General features: G+C 39.0%; 1 protein-coding gene across 1 annotated transcript in view; it reads left to right on the top strand.

Annotated features, from left to right (window-relative positions):
• Positions 1-17,468, top strand: part of LOC142151976 (dual oxidase 1-like) — a 114,029-nt gene that overhangs the window by 49,797 nt on the left and 46,764 nt on the right. The window contains exons 13-16 of the mRNA XM_075208132.1: positions 4,043-4,218; positions 8,957-9,075; positions 16,175-16,312; positions 17,015-17,131. Of these exons, the coding sequence (XP_075064233.1) occupies positions 4,043-4,218; positions 8,957-9,075; positions 16,175-16,312; positions 17,015-17,131 (550 nt within the window). The remainder of the gene's footprint in view (positions 1-4,042; positions 4,219-8,956; positions 9,076-16,174; positions 16,313-17,014; positions 17,132-17,468) is intronic.

Genomic DNA, 17,468 nt, shown 5'->3' with positions numbered 1-17,468 from the left:
CTACTAAAACTAAAAATACACTCAAATGCCTTAAGCAAACCTTTTATGAAAAGAGTGATAAGGCAGACAGGTTGCTGGCTTCCAGGCAAAGGGCCAAGATGTCCCGTAATAACGTTACTCGAATCAAATCACATTCAGGTGTCACCATACAGGACCCCGACCAAATTACTGAGGAATTCTGGAAATACTATAGTAAACTCTATAACATTTCGCCTAAGGGTAGCTCTACTCCTGTGCCTGTGGAATCTATTTGGAATTTCTTGTTTCAATGCCACATGCAAAGACTCCTATCTTGTTGAGGTGCTGGGTGCAGATTTCACTTCACAAGAAAGTTCCAGCGTCATAAAAAGCCTATAACAAAATAAAGTCCCGGGCTCGGATTGCTTTACCACCATGTACTATAAAACTTTTAATGTCTTGCTTTCGTCTTATCTTACTGATATGTTCAATAGTGTGGTGAGGGGGGATCCTTCTCCAAGGCAGCACTTGAAGCTAGAATTATTATCATTTCTAAGGAAGGTAAGGATTCTTTGATTGTGCCAATTACAGACGCATCTCACGGTCAAAAGTGAGATGCGTTAAAAAACTGACCTTAAAATATATGTGAAGGCACTGGTGGAGCATCTTAATACAGTGTCACCTCAGCTAATCCATAAAATTCAGGTCAGTTTCATACAGGGCAGACAGGCACACGATAATACTAGACGTACCGTCGATCTTATACACTGTATTAACACCTCCCAGACCCCGGCCATTGTACACTCATTAGATGCAGAAAAGGCCTTTGATTGAATTAGTTGGCCATTCATGCTGAAAACTCTTAAAAAATTTGGATTTGGTAATTTCCTGCATGGGATCCAGGCCCTTTTCTCTGGTCCCTTGGCGAGGGTCTCGGTTAATGGAGTACTCTCTTCCTCACTCACAATTTTAAACGGCACCCAACAGGAATGCCCACTATCACCGCTGTTTTTTGCTCTGGTAATAGAGCCCTTGGCAGCGAGGATACGTCTCTCCCCTGATATTGGAGGTGTCGTAGTTGGGTCTGATGAGTATAAACTCAGTTTATTTGCAGATGATATCCTGCTTACACTGATCTCACCTCACACCTCTATCTCAAACTTATTTGAGGTCCTTCCTTCCTATGGCTCTCTTTCGGGGTATTAAGTTAACTTTTCCAAGGCTGAGGCCCTTGCACTCCATTTTCCACCAACTACCCTGGATCTCCTTAAGAGTAATTTTAATTTTTCTTGGCAACGCTCCAAATTAAAATACTTGGGAGTCTATATTACTTCCAACTATGAGACTCTGCACTCAGCCAACTTTCCACATGTTATTAACACAATTAACCTGAATCTGCTCAGATGGCAAAAAAAATATTATTTCCTGGCTGGGTGGGATTGTTTCTCTTAAAATTAACATATTACCATGTTAACTTTACCCATTCCAAACACTCCTGGTGAAGGTACCTAAATCTACTCTCCTCACCGCTGGTTCTCCCAATTTGTCTGGCGTCACAAACCACCACATAGCAGCTTTGTGAATTTGCATAGAGCTACACACAATGGAGGTAGGGGATTCCCAGATATTAACCTTTATTATGCTGCTAACATTACATGGTTGTCAGGGGAACTTGGACCACAGTGAATAGATCTGGAATCCTCCGCTTGCAAGCTGTCATTTTTGGTCTCAGCATTTGGGATGCCAGCAATCGATAGACCTAGAACTATGAAAACCCACCCTGTCATAACCTGTACTTCCCACATATCGGACTATTGTAGATTGCATAGGAAAGTAATTGTACTTGTTTGTAAAGCTTAATGTTACTTTATGTGAAATTCCAGAATTCTTGGCATACTTTCTTTTGTTTTAAAGAAACAAGTGACCTTTTATTGATAGTAAAACTACAGTATATCTGATTGTTTTAGAAATATATCTGTGTAATGAAAAAGTAGTAGCTCTGTGGTTAAGGGATCTCACCATGAAACAAGGTCCCTGTGAAGCTTGTTGGAGGCCCCATTTCAAATTGGTGTCATGTCCTTGTGACCTAGATCAATTTCCTTTGTCTCTGTGTGTCACAAGCACATAATGAATATATTGTCAACTATATTTTGCTCAGAAACTGTGTCTCAATTATGCTAGTATTGTAGTCATGTGATATTGTATGTGCTCTAAAAACAGAGTATCGAAAAACACTGTAATTGCATATTTGCTAGTGACCACAAAGCCCTAGAGTGACTCACGTATGCTTTCAGGAAGAAAGCCAAAAAATGTTCTAGTGCCATCTCCCAACTCACAATCCGTTGCATACTTATAAATATTTGCTACAAAGGTTCTTAGTATATATGTCATAGTCCAAAGGTTTAGTCACCAAGCCATCCCAGCAGGGTCAATGTGATCCTTCTAAATTATAATTTTCTTTCACACAAACAGTTTCCTCTAATATGTGCTGTGATGTCATTGAATGTGTTGTTTCAACAACACTGACATACCTTGCACTAACAGCTGGCAGAGTTTAACCTTGAGTGAATAAGCATACTCTTTAGTTGTCACTTCCCAACCAAATTGCAACGTAACTACTCAATATAATCTAGGTCTTGGTCAAACAGTTGAAGTACAATTTATTTACAGTGTAAGAGAACGTCCACAAATATTTTCTTGCTGTGCATTTCAAACAGAAGTTCAAATCTTGTCTTGTCATCTATGCTGTCCACAGTAATATAGACTGTTCACATTGCATCATACGTCACAGTAACCTCCCAATGGTGTATTTCATTACTGTCCACATCAACAGCAAAGTGTGGCATAGAGATCACTGGGACTTTACATGACGTTATTTTCAAGGTGGTTTTTTCAAACGGCAACTGCTTGGAATGCAACTCAAGAAACTGCTTGGTGTCTGCTACTGTAGCCTAAGATCACAGGAGAATCATTAAACCTCATTTTTCCAGAGTTATGTAGTATTGATTCATTTGCATACAATAAAGGTAATTTATGAAATATACAACAACAAAGTGCTTTTCTATATGTGCAAATGCATCTACATGTCTTCCTCTTGCATAATAATGTAGCCTGTTCCCTGACACTGTGGTATAGGTGATTCCTATTAGAGGCGAACGCAGGATTAAGAAGGGGGGTTTCCGTCACCCCGGGAAAAAAAAAATAGAGCGAGAGAGAGCTGCTGCGCATGCGCAGCAGCTCCATTTCAGCGAGTCTGAATTCTACAGCAGCCGCGGCGCTGTCAAGAAGCATCCACGGCAGTGCTGTATTATACTACAATACAACACTGCCGCGGACGCTTCTTTGACAGCGCCGCAGCTGCTGTGGAGTACCATTGGTTCCTGGAGGGGAGGGGTTTCTGGGGAACCAGAAACCCTGCGCGCGCCACTGCATATCTAATGAACAGGTGCCTCTGCAGATTCAGGTTTAGTAACAAGTTAGTTGGTGAACTACTGTCACAGGTGTAATAGTAAATTCACAGTTGTTCAAAGGAATTGGTGTCAGACCATCTCTTTATATTAAATAAATGTACACCTCTTTGCATTGAGGTCCCCAAATAAATTTAGGATGCTCTCCTAAATGTGCCTTCTCAACCCATTGAATGTCATTTAAATAATCTTGTCTTGCAAAAACAAAAAATATTTTTGCAGGTGGGTGAATAATTAGTTTATTTTAACTTTTCATTTTCACTATGAGATTTTCAGTGTTTTTCATAACTCTACCATATTAACATCACATCACAGTTTGAACATTTTTTAAAACTGTCTTTTAACTTTGGACCCGAAGAAATTTATAGCACTATTCTCAAATCACCAAAACAAAAAATACATATGGATTATTTGTTAGACAGCCATATTGAAGTTCCCTGTTAGTGTAGTGCTTATATTTTATTTGAATAACTGTAGTTTATGCTCATCAAAGTTTGACAGTAGATTTAAATTTGGTTGTATGATCATAAGTAGATTTGTTTTTTTTATTGTATTATTATACATGATCATTTGAAAAGAAGGCAATGTCATTTTTAATCTCCTATCTTCTGTTGCAGTTGTTTGACGATTTAGCCTTGCTGTATGACAATGACATTAATAAACTAGAGCTTCTTCCGGGTACAATGTTGGAGAGTTATGGAGATCCTGGAGAGCTTCTCACTGCCATTACTTTGGATCAATTTCAGCGCTTACGAGATGGAGATCGATTTTGGTTTGAAAATGCAAGAAATGGGTAGATATAACTAAATACAACAGCCAGGTCTGCAAAGTGGAAACCACTGATAAATATCACCACAGAATGATATTCTTTTAAATTACAGATGAAAAAACTTTCATCAATGTGTATAAAACATTTTTCTTTATCTTATTAATTATTTAATATATATTAATGATAATATATTGACCTATTAATGAACTTTTATATATTTTATATATATATATATATATATATATATATATTGCCTTGTTTATTTATAAAACATAATATTTAAATTCTGCATACATATATTGTTTCTTTACTGCCATAATTAGCATTGTGCAATATCTTCTTAATACCTTAGACTACTAGTTATTACCTTAGACTACTCTACTTTGCAACTAAATTTATCCTCATACCTATGACAAAGAAACCCCAGAGCCGTAACGACGGCGGTGCGACCGCCCCGGGCGCAAGCCCAAGTGGGCGCAGCCGCCCGATACCCAAGCAACAATCGATTCCTCAATACTTGGAATAGCTTGGCGCTTCTGCCCGCAGTGGATCGCACCGAAAGCAGGAAGTCCGGCATTTAAATGCCGAACTTCCTGCTTGTTCCACTGAGGGCAGAAGCGCCAAGCTATTCCAGGTATTGAGGAATCGATTGTCAGTAACATCTGTTAATATAACGACTTGTGCCCAGATAAACACGTAGCACCCCCCCTGTGTGATGTCCGTCCCCCCCCCTCTGGAGAATGTAACATGTATCACAGTTGTATTTAGCCCTCCTTTGTATCTCTCATACCCCAGAGGTAGTTATACTTCACTGCGGTCCAGAGATACAGGAGCCTCATTGGCTGAGACATAATGACCCGCTTTAAATTATTTAATTAATCCCTTTAAATACATTATAGTAGAATTAAATTACTGACGATTGACAAATTTTTTATATGACACCTACAGGATTATTTCAGTATCTTTTTGATGGCATAGTTAATTTTAACAAAATGGCAATTGGTCTCAGTTTATAGATTCACTTTTGATTTGACCAAAATATATAGAGCCCAGATAAGCAGAAGTGTGCCGTAAAACATCACAACTGGTGTGGAGCAAGTCACGTAGCTTAGGTTGGTTGGTTAAAATAGCAGCAATAACTGCAATATGCCCTGATATAGTCATGTGTGTGACCAGGGCCACCTTAACTACTTTATGGGCCCCCGGGCAATGCAGTGTACCGGGCCCCTAAAAAAAAATATATATATATATATATATATATATATATATATATATAAATAGTGTGTGTGTGTGTAAAAAAAATATATATGTATGTAAAAAAAAACGTGATTATGTATATAATCACTTTTTTTTACATATATATATATATAGGGGCCCCCTTAACTTACCTTAAGTCCGATCCTCTTCTTTTTTCCGCGCCGCTGAGTCTCTTCTGCCCTCTCCCGTGCTGTGGTTGCAGTGAATGCTGGGCGTGACATCACGCCCAGCATTCACTGCGAGCACGGAAGAGGGGACCAGGGAGGGAGCCGGATCACCGCTGATGTGACCGCAAGGTAAGTATTTTAAAAGAAAAAAAAAATATATATATATTTTTTTTTATTTTTTTTTTAGGATTCGGAAGGGCCCCCCTTGCCTGCAGGGCCCCCGGGCACCTGCCCATCGTGCCCAATGGAAGAGACGGCCCTGTGTGTGACCCCAAAATGAGCTTGATTTCCCCCATAATCACATAAAAGTCAATCTGCTCATTGTGTACATGTTAGTTCTTTGCTCTGCTAGTACCACATGAAGAGGTTTTAGGCTGCCTGAATGTCTAACTTACTAAACTAAAGCTAATATTTGATTTGATGCCAAAAGCACTAGTTAAAGAGAGGTGAATGTTGTGACTTCCCCAAAAGTTGACTATCCTTTAAAATTTGCTGCACTAACTTACCTAGGTTCAAAGTACTATCCCTAATTTACAGATCTTAAAAAAGTTTGTCCCTTAAGCAGCAAACATTGGCCAAATTTACAGTACAATTGCTGTTATTCTGCAATGCTAACCACTGTGCCGCCCAGTAATGATAGTCTCTCTCTGTAAAGTGCTAGCCACACCCACACATTAGGTTGGCCACACCCACTTGTCAAATGCCACTCCCACTTAGATGGGGGGCGCCGGTGCCCTGTCTCGCACAGGGCACCAAAATGTCTAGTTACGGCACTGAGAAACCCTGATAATTGAGCGACCTGACTGTAGGTTTCTTCCTTATAAATCATGGAAAGTTAGCCAATAACTTAACATTTCCCTTTATCATCAAACACACAAGCAAAGAGCACATATTTGTGATAATTTGCTAAGGGTGTTCACAACAGCAGAAGTACTACCTTATTTGCTTCAAAACGCACCTCTGTGTCCATCAACAGCACATGTATGCTGATCTTATCTTTGAGCTCTGAATTAATGTGTTTAATTCAATGTTCAAGGTTGGGACCACTTTTGTGTGATCCCTGTTTCTTTGACCAGTTACTCAGCTGGTATCCCTCTCATTGAACTCCATCATTCATTTCAAAGAAACATCCCCCTAAACATTTGCTGGAACTGCTGGGTGGAGAGGCTGGCAGTCCTCTGTAAAAAGAGGTTGGGGATCTGGCACAGGACATGGACTGTGTAAATGGACTAAATACAATCGGGTGTCGACTTTCATTTACATAGTCCCAACCTTGTGGACCCATGCTTGTGCTGTTTATGGAAATGTAAATGCTTTTCTGCTATATACTGCTACCAATCAAAAAGTTACAGTCAAATATGATAATAATAATAATAATAATAATAATAATAATAATAATAATAATAATAATACTAGTAATAAAAATAATAATTTTATATAACACTTTCTCCCAATAGGACATAAAGGGGCATATTCAATTAGGCCTGGCAAACGCGATTATGTGCGGCTGCACGTGTAGTGACAGTATGGTACTACAACATCACGGATTTCCCTTCGCAACCCTATGGGGTGCACACTGATATCAACGATATTGCAGTAACGTGATGTCATTGGGAGAGCATATCCGCAATCTTTAGACCTAATTGAATATACACAAAGCACTTTACATTTTTTACATACATAGATTTTACATACAAAAAAAAATAACATACAATGATATGAATCAGAAGGTAAAGATGGCCCTGCCCAAATGAGCTTACATTCTAAGAGGTAAGGGGAACACTTGATACATAGCAGTATCTCCATGTGTCTGCTTTATTGGATTTGCACTGAGTCATGAGAAGCGCAAACAGTGAGTTAGTCCCACCCATGTCCACAACTGCAAGAATATACACTTTTTGGCTGTATATTCAAATGGAGATGAGATGCCCACATGAAGACACACACAGATATGCTTGTGCCTGCCTTTAGTTATTAATGATTACTAGGTCTTCTGTTTCAAAACAGTAGCAGTGCAAATAGGCATCATATTCTTAGTGAACAGCTGATATGTTTACTAATTCATAGATGTGGGGAAACCCTGCCTTATACTGAGGCTTCATTTCTTTTTCCCTACACAGAGCCAGTAACAGAAACCAATTTCATACTTTGATTAAGGCTACCAATTATATCACTAAGCCATTCCAATACCATCCTGTGTGAAATAAGTAAAGCCAGGTCACTTATGTTTTATTATGTATCTAACATTACTGCATTACTCAGAAACACAGGGGTGGGATATGGGTACCAATCCAGAAAAACAAGATATAAAATAAATGGGAGACACTCACAGTACTTATATAAACTATAAAACCAATAATGGTGAATGAACACCTTATTGGAATAAAGTGGATTATATGCACAGTAAACCAACGTGAAATTTAAAGTTCAGTGAAAGTTGCATTTGTGCACATTGAGGGCATACAAGCCAACTGAAGTACAGTAAGGGTGTGCAGGTGTAAGTGTGGCACACCCCCTGGAGATGCAGCCTATTCTGATTAGGCTGTATATCCAGTTACCTCTGTAAACGGAAGTACCTCCTGTGGCTACTCATACTGCAGTATAAAGATACATACCCTCCTGCCGATCTACAAGCGCCAGCATACTCAGGCAGTTGTTGGCTGCCAGGGTTTGCTGAGACTTGCAGTTCCTTAGCACTCGAACACCCACCATCCAGGGTGGTTGGGAAGAGCCCAAGTGCTATCAGCGGGGCTGGATTTCCCCGGGGAGTGTCTCTATTTTTTGAGGGCCTGATATCCCCTGGATATTCAGCCCTGTGCTGACCAGGCTTGGGTTGGTTCCTGAAATGACAGGGGGATACCATACTGTGGATCTCTCATTTATAGCGTGACCAGCCCAGCCTGTTACAGCCTGGCAGAGGTTGTGGCTTTTGCAGGCTACCCAACTCTGTTTGTCTCCCTGCATTAATGGTAACCAGCAGAGGCTAAGAGCACTTGTGCTTGTTTCATTATGTGGGGGGACACCATTTTTTTAAATGTATGTATTTATTTTTTTACTTAGTATAAGCCCCAGCTACCATTGCCATGTTAATAATGGTAACTGGAATATCTAGTATTCATACTAAAGTATCTTGATTCCCTTTAAGCGTAACTTGAGGTAGCTGTATTCTTATACAGTATTTTAAGATCAATGTATCTTTAGATTAGGCCACAATTATGAAGCTAAATATTTATGTGTACGATTGGGAAGCAGAATTGTGTCCAGCTGTCAATTAATGTTTTCTTTTGGATTATACAGAAGAATAACTTATGGTAATGTTTATAATGTCTCTGCTTTAGGCTTTTTAGCGTTGATGAAATAGCAAAGATCAGGAATACTTCATTTCATGATGTCATTTTAGCAGTTACCTCTGCGGAAGTTGGAGATATTCAGAAGGAAGTGTTCACTTGGGTTAATGGTGAGTCCATACGTAGAGCCTGGAATAACCTCTCTCTATCTACTGCACTTACTTTAAGTATACAAATTTATATATTTAGTTAAAATCAATTAGCAAAGCTGGTATGGTATAAAATGAATGTACATAACATAGTTGCCAGCATTTTAAAATAATTTCCATTGTTAAAGAGTTGCTAAGTAAGTATTTCATATGGGGTTTCGAGTAGTCGGACCTTGGTGCTCTGCACTATAACATGCCTACCGTACTTGGTAATGATATAATGTTTTGTTTTGCAAAAAAATCGCGCCCAGAGAGTGAGAATAGATAATTAAAAATGTGTTTAACATGAGGGGTTGGTACTGTGCATTTGATCAATCGTGAAAAATAGATATGTTTCACGGCTTTAAATTTCCCATCCCCAAATCTTGAACACCTGGAATGTTCCTGGAATTTGGGGATAGTTGGCAAGTCTGCTACAGTACAGTGCTTGTTTGTGATGTGTACACTGTACATTTACATGTTTGTGGTAGTCTTAGATAGTATAAAACCTGTTTGAGCTCAACCTATATGTACTCATGCACTCTGCACACATATGTAATGTCATGCCTAAGCACTGCCCACTTGTGTTCTTTTGAACCATCTTGATTCAATATTATCTTCATTCTAATCCTTAACTTCTTATTCAACATTGATTTCCTTATTAAACAATTGTGGAACTACGGGGATGGGGATGTGTTTAAGTCTTTGGGGCCTATTTATCAAGCATTAAACCATGTGTAAACGTCTGCTTCCATATGGCTTAGGCATATTTTAGTATCCTAGCAATTTAACAAAAAACTAATGTAGGAGATATTATTAGCCTAAATTTTGCAGAATACCTTAATCCCCATAATTCTCAACATCTGATAATGCCGTTAGCTGTTCTATGAAGAGAGCATCTCAGGAGTGGGACCTTCAAATCCCTTTGCTCTGATTGTGTTCTAAACACAATCAGAGCAGCGGGACAGCACATTATCACTGCCGAACGGACCTGTACATACTGTGCAGCCGCCGGCAGCCTTAGAAGTTAGAAAGGGGGCGGGGCTTAAATCCCCCCCCCCCCCCCCCCCTACATCGCCCGGGGTAGAAAAAATTTCTAGATCCGCCCCTGACTCTCATGTTGTTGCTCACTATGAACTGAATACTGGTATAGAAATGAACAAACAGATGATGACTGAGCAAACTTAGAGGTGTGCCCTTCAAGAAAATTATCTTCAGAGCTCAAGATCCTAAATCTAATTTCCAGTGGGAAGCCATGTGCATCATTAGGAGTGCTTGGTATGCAGTTGAAAAGCAATGCAAGTAAAAAGTTACATTGAAAAACAGAATACAATCTTGAGACACAGTCCCTTGTGTCTAATCATGCAGCTGTACAGCATTGCTTTGGAAAGTAGCTGTAACCAATGAAACACACTGCATTGTATAGTGCTTAGTCATGACCCCACACCTAGAGTGTGTGGGTAGGGCTCATTAACGTGTCGCAATCCATTCCTATTTAAATTCAACTGTAGATATCAGACATATTTACAGTCATGCCAGTTTATTTTCTAATGATATGTAAAACATATCAAAAGAAAAATGTTGTTTGGCGCTCAGAAACAAACAATATATAAAAATAGCTATGTTTCTGCATATACTTAAATAAAGGTGAATTTTGTGCATAATATAGTTATATTGGGGTTAAGCTCACCTGCCAACATCAAGGCATCTCCTGTAGTTGAATCCATAAGCTAGTGATGCAAATTTATATTCAGGGTGTCCCATTTAAAACCTTCCCCTGAACCTCCACCTTATAAAGCAGGGGTCCTCAACCCTTTTAAACAGGGGGCCAGTTCACTGTCCCTCAGACCGTTGGAGGGCCGGACTATAGTAAAAACAAAAACTATGAACAAATTCCTATGCACACTTCATATATCTTATTTTGAAGTGAAGAAACAAAACGGGAACAAATACAATATTTAAAATGAAGTAAAGTTAAATCAACAAATTTACCAGTATTTCAATGGGAACTATGGGCCTGCTTTTGGCTAATGAGATGGTCAGTGTCTGGTTCCATATTTGTCACTGCTAGTCGTAACAAGTGATGCAAGTGTGCATCCGTTAGTCTTGATCTGGTTGGAGATTTCAAATGTTTCATTCTAGAAAAATTATATTCTTTGAACACAGACACTATATTCTGGCATATCAGACATACAGCTCTTTCTTTGTACTGCATGAAAAAGTAATCATAAGTCCACTGTTCTTGAATATCCTACACTCCGAGTCAATTTTTCTTTTTCTTGACATCATTGTTTCCTAGGGATTCCAAATTGCTATTAGTAAAATACCAATATATATACAGCGCTACAAAAACATTATACCAGCAATAACTTTGCCCACACAGAGACATACGGACTGAAATGCCCATCATTGCAGTCTGATTGGTGAAACTCCGCTTTTACCTCAGGCTCACACTGAGGTAATAATGCTCCCAACTTCCTCCAAGCTGCCTCTGCGCTGTGATGCCTCCGTTTCTAGCACTCTCTCTCCCGCTCTTCGCGCTCCCGCTTCTGACCTTCACTGCCCACAAGTCACCGCTCAGGCGGCCCTCCCAAATGCCCTGGCTTCCTCTGAATCCTGGGAGATGAGAGTTGTTCGGTTCCTCTCACCGCCTGAAGCTAGATTGCAGCCGGACAACAATTCTCATGATCCAGCGATTCAGCCGGCCAGCCAATCGGCGGCGGCCGCCGCCCCCTCTCCCTCTTCCACCAATGACCGTCCTTCTCATGTAAAAAAAATGACAGACAGGCAGCGGCGGCATAAACACCCGGCGGGCCATATAAATGTCCTCAGCGGGTCGCATGTGGCCCGCGGGCCGTAGTTTGAGGACCCCTGTTATAAAACATGCAGCATCTAGAGGGAGTGGTCAACTCCCAGAAAAACAAACTAGCAAATAGTGAAAGAAAAAAAAGTGCGCTTCTTTAAATTAATGAAATGTGTACCAGTGAATACAATCATTTGAGATGGCAGCCAAGGACAAGTGAGACCAAAGTAATTGTGCAAACAAAAGAAGAATGTTGTCTGGCGCTCAGAAACAAACTATATATAAAAATCACTATGTGTCAGCATATACATAAAGGACAATTTTGTGCACAATATAGCTATATTGAGATTAAGCTCATCTGCCAAGGGCAAAGCATCTCCTGTAGGCGGGTCCCTAAGCTAATGATATAAATTTAAACATATCAAGGCAGAGAAACAATAAAGTTCCTTTACAAAGCTACTGCTCCTCAATGCAAATGGTTTTTTGTGATACCATAATCTTATGTTTACCCATTTGCACCTGTTTATACAGGTTCCTGCATGGCTTTATGCATTAAAATAGTGGGACCTGTAGGGAGCAAGGCCCTCTGATGGAAGGAGTTTTGCAGATCAAGAAGATTGTGATGAATGTGCTTCATACTCATTGTCGGTGCTACCATTAGGCAAACCTAGGTGGTTGTGGTGGGGAATGAGCGATATAATGTCACTCACTCCACATGGAGTGCTGGCTGCGAACATAAAAGAGAAGCAGTCAGCAGTTTCTTACACGTGAAATTGCTGGATGCTGGTCCTTCATGTCAGTGCTATGCTGGGAGTGTGGTGCTAAACTATGATGTCACAACAAAGAGTTGTGCTCCCAGTCCCAGGTGGAGAGAATTCCGCCCCACCTCCCAGCTGCAAAGGTAAGTTCAACATTATTTAAATAATTTCTGTAACATTGGTAACATAAAATAAGCATTCCCTCTTGCCGATAATAGTTATTCTTTGGATGGAAGCACTAGCTAGGGCAATCCATCAGAATGCTAGCATTATTTGCAGAAAATCTACTGGCAGTGGTTACAAATCCCATTGTATCCCTACCTAAATTAATGAGTGAATTTGTTCAGCCACCTGTCCCACTTCAAAATAAACTACTCAAAATCAGTTGCACTCAATATCTCCCTTCCAGACCCTATTGTAAGTACCATTAAAGTTTCCTTTTCCTTCAAGTGGCATCCATCGTTCATTCGATATCTGGGAATAACACTATCTGGTGACACCTCCAAGTTATATGATTTTAATTATTCACCTCTTTTAGCTAAAACACGGGGGGAGTTACAATCCGGGTCCAAACTAAATCTCTCCTGGTTGGTCAAAATAAGTGTCATAAAAATGAACATTAATCCTAGGGTACTATATGTCTTACAGGCGGTTCCTATCAGGGTACCCTGGAGTTTTTTTATAGATCTACAACGAGTGATCAGGGAATTTTGTCTGGGGGGGAGATGGCCCTGGTTCAAACATGACACTCTATAGACATCGTCTTCAAGGTGGCGAACAACTACCGCTCTTCTAGTGCTTCTACCAGGCCTCTATGCTCAGTTCTGAAGTGGACAAGATTGGTAATGAATAATCAGTAGATTCATATTGAAAGGCATGAACTGCCTTGAATATGTTACCGTGGCTCCTGAACCTACCTAAACTCACTCACCGCACTATATGTCCCACGCTAGATTGCTGGAAAGGGATTAGGGTGAGCAAGAGTATTTATACAGTCCTGTCCCCCAGATCTCTTTTTTGGGCAACTCAGAATTCCCACCTGGACACCAGTCCAGACAGTTTGCCACTTAGTCTACAAGAGGGATCCAAAGACTAGGCCACCTGATCAAGGATGGTTCAATCTGAGAGTTTGATGAACTCCAATCGGAGGCCTCCTTCCCCGCAAGACTTAGGAAAGAGACCTTATTGATCTCATTGGGCCAATCCAGTGGCCAAAAGTTTTCATGGCTATTCATGAATACTCACAAAACACAGCCATTGTTGAAACCCAGTATAAGATTCTAACACAATGGTACAGATATCCCGAACTGTTTCCATAATTTTTCAAAAGGTGTTCCTCTCCTTTGCTGGAGATGCGACTCTTCCATAGGTTTGCAGCTCCACATATGGCGATCATGCTGAAGAATTTCCCCTATTTTAATGAAATAATACATCTCTCCAAATTGATCAGGGGGGCGGATGTGCCGACTGACACTGGTTTCTGCCTTTTGTCCAACATTTCAAACTCATCCTATAAAAAAATTGCTCCTTAAACACTTGAATAATGTAGCCAAATCCCTGGTTCCGGTTCTTTGGAAGCCTCCTTCTCCTCCCACTGTGTCTGAGTGGTTCCACCGCATTGACTCATACATGTCCATGGAGGAATTATCCCTTTCTGCCTGTGACCGAACATCTGAGTTCAGGGCCACCTGGTGTAGCTGACTGGAATTTAAAGAAAAGGTAGAATACCGCTCAATACCCCATCACTCCCACCATGTTGATAGCGCTGCTATTGCAATATAACATACTGACCTATCTTATTGCCTTTTCTATATTCTACTCATCCATTCTCACTCCATAATGTGCACAATGGAGTCCTACCTCTTACAGTGACTGAGTATATCCCCCATCATTCTCTTGCACATTCTCTTGTGCACCTTATTTTCCTTCCTCCCACCTCCCTCTCCTCCCTCACTTTCCCTTGTATGTCTGTCTTCCCCCCTGTGATTAGTTATGTTCTCATATTTACTGAAATCTTCATTATGTTTCTGTCTTATTACATTTGTTTCAATTGAATTGTCACCGTAAACCAATGATGATTGTTCTGCAATATTTAAATAAAGAATATGTAAAAAAAGCATAATCATTAATATGGATTCAAGTTATAGAAAATTTGGCTTGTAATATCATACCCAGATGTAATAGAAGAAATAGTAACACAGCTGGAGAAGCATATGCTTAATATTAAGAAATTTAAATCACTACTCTTGCAGAAATGTCGCAAGGATTACCCTCAAAGTCTAAAGACTAAAGTCTCTTTGCATGTCGGATCTTGTGTGAAATAGCTCTGCACATGCTCAGAAATGGATTTACACCAATGAACTCATTAGCATGCAATTCATATCCGAACGCAAGCAGCACTTACAACTGCCTAGGGCTTCAAGGGCTGACCGTGGGTGGGAAGGGGAGAAAAAACATAGGCAATGTACAGTAAGGGTTTCTCTAAAGTATCATTTGCACCAGTGTAGGTGACAACTGATATTGTTGACTATCATTAAAACTACATGTATGTGTGCTGCTAGATAGCAAAGAACATTTGTATGCCAGTGGGAGAGAATATAAAAATGATTGTATGTACAGCACACATTAAGGACATCCTGATTTATGTATTTAATGTAAAATAGAAAAAGAAAGCAAACAATATTTTTTTAAAACACATATTTTTCTTAATGATTATAGTATTATGAGTTGTTAAAATATTTTATGTAATATTTATATTGCACATATGCATGTGCATATCCTGCACTGTGTTCTGTCTGTTAACATATGGCAAGTAACATTTAGGCAGAGTGTACTTACACCCAGATTCAAATTGAAAGTATCTTGAGATCGCTTGGATTTGAATATAGTCAGAACTATACTCAAGTTGTGATCAGGTTGTGGTCGAACATGAATCAGGCCCAAAATGTCTTGCTGAACTTCACAAAAATAAAATACAGTCAGTGGTTCCATTCAGCAATGAAGTGCAACAATATGAGACTGAGGAACTGAAAAAAATGATTTTTCTATCCGGGGTTGTGCAAAGAATTTTTTCAGGTGTATTTGACTAAAACCAGGGCGCATTTTATATTAATTTTTTAAAACTATTCACATAAGGACTCATAGGAAATTAAAAACATATAGCCAATCAGAACATTAGAATGTTGACATCACTACAGCTTATAGCAGCTCAGTTAACTAATGTATGTCCAATTGGAGCTAATTAAAATAAGCTATTCCAACATATAGCTAATCTGAGCATACAAAAATTAACAACAGCAGGAATAGCAATGTGAAGCTCCTGTCAAACCAGTGTAGAAACATTGTGGAGTCAAAAGCACATCTATATAAAAGAGAATACATAACTCTAACATTATTTCCCTCGCTTCTATTGAATGGAGGTGGTCCTCCATTCAATGGGCCTGCATTCTGTCAGAAGAGTAGTACAATTACATAGTAGTCCACTTTGTCACTTTAATTCTGACTTTTTTTTATCCCATAGGTGATCCATGCCCTCAACCAGAACAAATATCATCTGCAAAGCTCGCTCCTTGTGCTCCACTAACTGTTGTTGACTACTTTGAAGGCAGTGTGTTTGGCTACAGCATTGTAATTGTGACTATTTTTTCTTTTCCATTAGGTTTGTATACTTTCCTCTACACTATTTCCTATCAGAAAAGTGTAATAACAAATGTGACCATATTTAACTTATTACACTGTAGGGCTACCACTTGCATGATGTATCTGCACCCAAAGAAGAGTCCTGTCTATCTATAAACAAAACCAGACTAAAATTATATTCTTGCAACATGTAGCAAAACTTCAACCAATACACCTAGTACATAATGACTAATCAGTTCTGCACTTTAATATTGCCTATTCCACTATGTATGTCTACTATTACCTGTTTAGACTGTAAGTAGAACAGACACATACTTGTTTATGTATGCTCTCAAAATAAGATTCACAGAATGATACACTAATACCAGAGTACTGATTATAAGGCAAGATTTATCATTACTTTTTTGTGAACTTTCCAAAAATTAATCCTCCTCATTAAAGAGTTGTGTTTGAATGGTTGTTACAAATGTTTTGCTGTGCATTCAGATATCATTTTAAATACTGTAATTGTACCATTTATTTTGGGTGCTTTTGCTGTTTATGTCTAACACTATTAAAATTATTGTTAATTATTTTACTGTGTTCCTAAAATGTAAAGGGTCTCTTGTTATACATCAGCATTCATTAGAAACTTGAATTAGAACTATTGCATCTTGGCATTTAGCGAGCTATTTAGGTTACTGAATCTAACATGCTGTTTGTTTTATCCTTTCTCTCTTAGTTAGTTTTTTTATTGCCTTGGCTGTTGCAAAATCTCGCAAGAGGAAATTTAAAAAAATCCAGAGTACACGGGCTGCATCCAGCATGAAAAAGGTGTTATCTGCTGAAGGAATTGCAGGTAAATATTTTCCTCTCAGCATATATTGTTATAAAAAATATTAAAATTAACTTTTACAGCATGAGTTTAATGATGTTTTTTAAAAATAAATAAATCATATTGGTATATATTGTTGCTTGATAAATATTTGTATAGTGAAAGGTGGAAAGCAATAGCTGTTTGTCATTACTGATATGATTACCAATAGTGTATTGTGATAAGATGTGAAATGTTCTTCAAAGCGTTCTATGCTACTGTTTCTTTACTATTTATGTCTATCTAAGTTTTTATGCAGTAGTAAAGTTATAGCTGTTAAGAAAATGTTCTTTGAAAAGAGATAATTTCTCATTTACAAGAG

Source organism: Mixophyes fleayi, chromosome 4 (assembly GCF_038048845.1).
Source record: "Mixophyes fleayi isolate aMixFle1 chromosome 4, aMixFle1.hap1, whole genome shotgun sequence".
Taxonomy (NCBI): Eukaryota; Metazoa; Chordata; class Amphibia; order Anura; family Limnodynastidae; genus Mixophyes; species Mixophyes fleayi.
The sequence above is the reverse complement of the archived record's forward strand: the minus strand, read 5'-3'. Positions and strand labels throughout refer to the sequence as shown.